General features: G+C 71.0%; 1 protein-coding gene across 1 annotated transcript; it reads left to right on the top strand.

Moving 5' to 3' along the window:
• Positions 1-3,243: 3,243 nt before the first annotated feature.
• On the top strand, positions 3,244-4,542 carry LOC135442192 (collagen alpha chain CG42342-like; the record flags this gene model as incomplete). Its single annotated transcript, XM_064701730.1, is given in 3 exon segments — positions 3,244-3,320; positions 4,411-4,469; positions 4,472-4,542. Coding segments are annotated over 3 exon segments (207 nt in total), but the record flags the coding sequence as incomplete, so codon positions are not given.
• Positions 4,543-5,029: the final 487 nt, after the last annotated feature.

The following is a 5,029-nucleotide window of genomic DNA, read 5'->3' as shown; positions in this document are numbered from 1 at the left end:
AGGGGGGGGACGGAAAAAAGGGGAGGGGCGGGATCGGGCTCTGCTCCCCCGTCCGCGGCCCCATCGGTTTTGGGGGGGGGGTCGTTTTCGCCCTTTTTCTCTGCCTTTCCATGGGACCCGCGGGGGCTCAGCCTCCAAAAAACCGCCACCGGCCGGCCCGGCGCTGCTCGCGGCCGGCCCCCCCACGGGGGCGCTAAAACCCGGGGGACCCGGGGGGCCGGCACCGGGGCCCCCCTTCGCGTGGTTTTCGGAAGGGGGGACCAACCTGGGGGCTAGGGGGGGGCCCAGGGGGCGGGGCGTAAACCCACCGCTGGGGTCGGTAAAAGCCGCCCTCCCCGGGCAAGGCGGGGAGGGGCGGACACCTCGCCTGCGACGGGGGGAAAGCGAAAGGAAAAAAAAATAAAAAGGGGGGGGGGGGGGCCCCCTGCCCAAAGGGCCAGCGGGACCCCCCCCGCCGTTGATTTTCCCCCGCGACAGGAAAAAAGCCCCGGAAGGGAAGGAGGCCGGGGCCGGGGCCCGGGGGGGGGCCCCTCTCCGACGCCCACCCGAAAAAAGCCTCATCGATCGGAGTGCGGGCCGAGGGGGAAGGGGAAAAACGCCGGCCGGGCCCGACCGGGACGGGGGGACGACGGGGCCCCCCCCACGCCCACGGTCTGGGGGGCAACGGGGGGCGACGGGGGGCCCCCAGGCCCCCCCCCTGGCGGGAGCGCTCGCGGGGGAAGAGGGGAGGGGGGGCGGGGGGTTGCGGGCCCCACCCGCCGGCCCGGGCCCGCGGTGCGCCAAACGGGATTCCCTTCTCGGGGTAGGCAACGGCCCGGGGCTGGGGGACTGGGGGGCTGGGGCCCGCCAGGGGGGGGGGGGGGGACCTCGGGGGTTCCCCTTCGGGGGCCCGGGGAAAACCCGGCCGGAGCGGTGCGAGAAAAAAATTTACGGGGCCACCGGGGGGGGGCCGCGCCGCCGGCGGGGCCCCGGGTTTTTTCCCTTTCCGGCAAAAAAAAATAGGGCCCGGAGGGAAAAAGGACCCAAAAAAGGGCACATGGGGGGGCGGCGTTTTTTGCCCGCGGGGGAACCCTTGCTAGCCACGGGGGGGGCCCGCGGGGGGCCCCCGGGGACGCCGGGAGGGCACCCGGGGGGGCGAAGTTTACGGAGGGGTTCACTCCCCCCACGGAACCCCCAGGGACATCCCGCTCGGGCCCCCTTTTCTCTCTCGCCGACGTTGGGCCCGCGGCACGCCTTCGTCGCCCAAAAAAGGGCTTCCTCGGTTGCCGCGGCTTTAAAGGGGGGCCCCCAAGGGGAAAAAAAAAAAATCCGCGGGGAGGGGGGGGCCCGGGGGCGGGCCCCCCCCACTTGCCCGCGCCCACCGGGCGGCCCTTAAAAAAACCGCGGAAAAAAAAAAAAAAGGAAAAAAAAAACGCGGGACCCCGCGTGGGCAAAAACCCCCGCCCCCCCGGGCCCAAGGGGGGGTCGGTCGATGCGGCCCCCCGGGGGGGACCCGGGTGGGAAAGAGGCGCCGGCCGCCTCGCCGGGGGAAAAAAAAGGGTCCGGGGGGGCTCTCGCACTTTCCCACTCTCTTCTCTCTTTCTCTGGTCGGGTGCCGGGTCCGTTCCAACTCCGAAAAAAAAACTCTTTCCCGCCCAAACGCGGGGGGGCCCCCCGGGGCTTAAGGGCCGAGGAAGGGGGGACGGCTTCAAAAAGAGGGCGGCCCGGGGGGACGGGGCGCCCCCGACCCCGGCTCCGCAAGCTTCCACCGGGGCGGGCGGGGACCGGGCCCGAAAAAAACAGTTGCCCGCCGGGGGGGGCCCCGGGCCTTTTAAGGGGGGGCCCGGCACAAAAAAAAGGGGACGGGGGGCGCCGCCGGCTCGCCCGCCCAAAGCGGGCTTTTCTCGAACGCCTTTTCAAAAAAGCCCTTTTCCTTTTTCGGCATCCCGGGGGGGGGGAATCCGGCCCCCCTCCGGCTCGGCCAAAACCCTTTCCTTCTCTCGGGCATTTCCCCCCGGGGGGGAAAAAAACCCGGCCCCCCTCCCCGGCTCGGCCCATGGCCCTTCCTTTCTCTGGCCCCTCCCGGGGGGGAAAAAAACCGGGGGGCCCCCTCCCCGGCCTCGGCAGCCCTTTCTTCTCGGGCATCCCGGGGGGGGGAAAATCGGGGGGCCCCTTTTCCCGCTCGGGGCAGCCCTTTCTCTCCGGCATCCCGGGGGGGAAAAAAACCGGCCCCCTTTCCCGCTCCGGGCAGCCCTTTCTCTCTCGGCATTCCCGGGGGGGGAAAAAAAAAAAACCCGGGGCCCCCTCCGCTCGGCAAGCCCTTTCTCTCTTCCCGGGCAATTCCCGGGGGGGGAATCCGGCCCCTCGCTTCGGCCAAGCCCTTTCTTCCTTCGGCATTTTTTTCCCCGGGGGGGGGGAAACCGGGCCCCTCCCGCCCCGGCAAGGCCCTTTCCCCTCTCGGCATTTTTTCCGGGGGGAATCCGGCCCCCTTCCCGCTCGGGCAGCCCTTTTTCTCTTTGGCATTTCCCCCGGGGGGAAAAATCCGGCCCCCTTTTTTCTCTTCCCCTCTTATCTCTCGGCCTCCCCCGGGGGAACCGGGCCCCTTCCGCTTCGCAAGCCCTTCTCTTCCGGTTTTCTCGGGAAAGGGAATCCGGTCCCGTCTTTTCTCAAGCCCTTCTTTCTCTCGGCCTCGCTCTCACTGTTTCCCAAACTTCCCCCGGGGGGGGGGACGGGGAGGGCCGGAGGGCCCAAGCCACAAGGGGAGACTCGGCCCCCGGCTTTGGCGGAAAAACAACTGGCTTTTTTCGGGTTGGCCGGCCACCTGAGTGCGGCTGCTTCTCTCCGCCTTTTAACGTAGGGGCCCACCAAGGCCTCAGCCAACCTTACGGGGATGCGGGGCCCGTCAAACCTCGGGTCCCATAAATTTACGGGCAGGGATAAAGTTCCGAAAAAGCCGCCGAGGGGCCTTTCCCAAGGGGGGGGACCGATTTGGGAGGATCGGGGCCGGGGAAAGGGGCGGCCGGGGCCTCAGGCCGGGAATTTTACGATGAGGGGGGGGAGGCCGGGAGGGGGGCAAGCCCGAAAAAACCCCGCGGGGAACCCTTGGTTGAACTTTCCGCAAGGGGGGGCCGGCCGAGGGAACAAACCCGGTCTACCCCGGCCCCCCCGCCCCCTTTTTTAAGGGGGGGACTAAGGTCCCGCCGGCGCGGAGGTTGACCTGGGGGGTTTCCCCGGGGGCCCGGGGGGGGGGGGGGGGACCGGGGGGTTTTAGGGGGGGAACCTGGTGTCCCCGGGGGGGGGGGCCGGGGGGTGGGGGAACCTGGTGTCCCAGGGGGGCCGGGGTAGGGACCTTGGTGTTCCCGGCTTTCCCGGGGGTAGACCCTTGGGTGTTTCCCAGGGGGCCGGGGGTAGGAACCTGGGGTGTCCCGGGGGGCTCCGGGGGTAGACCTGGTGGGTTCCCAGGCGGCCCGGGGGTAGGACCTGGTTGTTCCCGGGCTCCGGGGTTAGGGGGAAACCTGGGTGTCCCCAGGGCGCCGGGGTAGGGGACCTGGTGTTTTCCCGGGCTTTCCGGGGGTAGGGGGACCTGGTGTCCCAGGCCGCCGGGGGTTTTTAGGACCTTGGTGTTCCCGGGGCCTCCGGGGGTAAAGACCTGGTTTTTCCAGGGCGCCGGGGGGTTTAAGAAACCCCGGTTGGTTCCCGGGCTCCGGGGTTTAGAGGGGGGGGGGGGGGGGTACCCGGTGGGTTTTTCCCCCAGGGGGGGGGGGGGGGGACCCTTGGTGTCCCGGGGGTCCGGGGTAGGGACCTGGTGTCCCGGGGCCGGGGTAGGGAAACCTTGGTTGGTCCCAGGCGCCCCGGGGGTTTGGGGGGGGCCGGGGGGGGTTCCCCCGGGGGGGAGGGGACCTGGTTGGGGCCCGGGGGCTCCGGGGTAGACCTGGTGTCCCGGGGCGCCGGGGGTAGGGGGGGGAAAACCTGGTGTTCCCCCGGCCGGGGGTAAGGGGGGGCTGGGGGGTTTTCCCCGGGGGCCCCGGGGGTAGGGGCCTGGTTGTCCCGGGCCTTCCGGGGTAGGGACCTGGTGTTCCTGGGACCCGCCGGGGTAGACCTGGTGTTCCCCGGGGCGCCGGGGATGGGGGGACCTTGGTTTTCCTGGGCTCCGGGGGTTAGGGGGGGACCGGGGTTTTCCCAAGGGGGCCGGGATAGGAACCTGGTGGTTCCCGGGGGCCCTTCCGGGGTTAAGGGACCTGGTGTCCGGGTTTCGGGGTAGGAAACCTGGTTTGTTCCCCCGGCCCCGGGGGGGGTAAGGGGGGGGGGTAGACCTGGCGTTCCCGGGGCTTCCGGGGTGGGGGGGAACCTGGGTGGCCCCCAGGGGGCCGGGGGTGGGGGGACCTTGGGTGTTCCCGGGGGCCCGGGGTGGGACCTGGTTGTCCCCCCCAGAATTCCGGGGAAAAAAGGGGACCTGGTGTTCCCCCCCGGACGAGGAGGCGGGCCAGGCCCTTTGGTGTCCCGGGGAACCGGGGAGACGGGGGTTAGGAACCTGGTGTCAGCGGCCCGAAGACGGGTTTTAAGGTTGGGGGACCTGGTTTTGTCCCCCGGCCCCGGGCGGGGTAACCTGGTGTGGGGCGGCCCCGAGAGGGGGGGGGGGGACCTGGCTTCCCCTGGCCAGGGGGGGACGGGGCCGGGGGGGGCCCCTGGGGTTTTTGGGGGCAAAAAGACGGGGTTAAAACCTTTGGGTCCCCGGCCAGAAGGGGGGGGCCGGGGGGACCTTTTTGTCCTAGAGCCCGGGTAGAACTGGTGTCCCGGGGTTCAGGGTGGGGGACCAGGTGTCCCGGGCGCCGGGTTTAAGGGACCTGGTGCCCCGGGGGGCCCCGGGGGGGGACCCCTGGTGTCCCGGGCCCCGGGGTTTAGAACCTGGTGTACCGGGGGCCCGGGGGTTTTGGGGGGCCCTGGGTCCAGGGGGGGGGCGCTGGGTAGGAACCTGGGGGGTCCCGGGGGACCCGGGGGGTAGAACCTGGTGTCCCCGTGGGGGCCGGGGTTTGAACCCGGTTGGTCCCGG

The sequence above is a fragment of the Zonotrichia leucophrys genome, unplaced genomic scaffold (genome assembly GCF_028769735.1).
Source record: "Zonotrichia leucophrys gambelii isolate GWCS_2022_RI unplaced genomic scaffold, RI_Zleu_2.0 Scaffold_2019_7523, whole genome shotgun sequence".
NCBI lineage: Eukaryota > Metazoa > Chordata > Aves > Passeriformes > Passerellidae > Zonotrichia > Zonotrichia leucophrys.
Note: the sequence above shows the minus strand (reverse complement) of the source record. Positions and strands in the feature narration are given on the sequence as shown.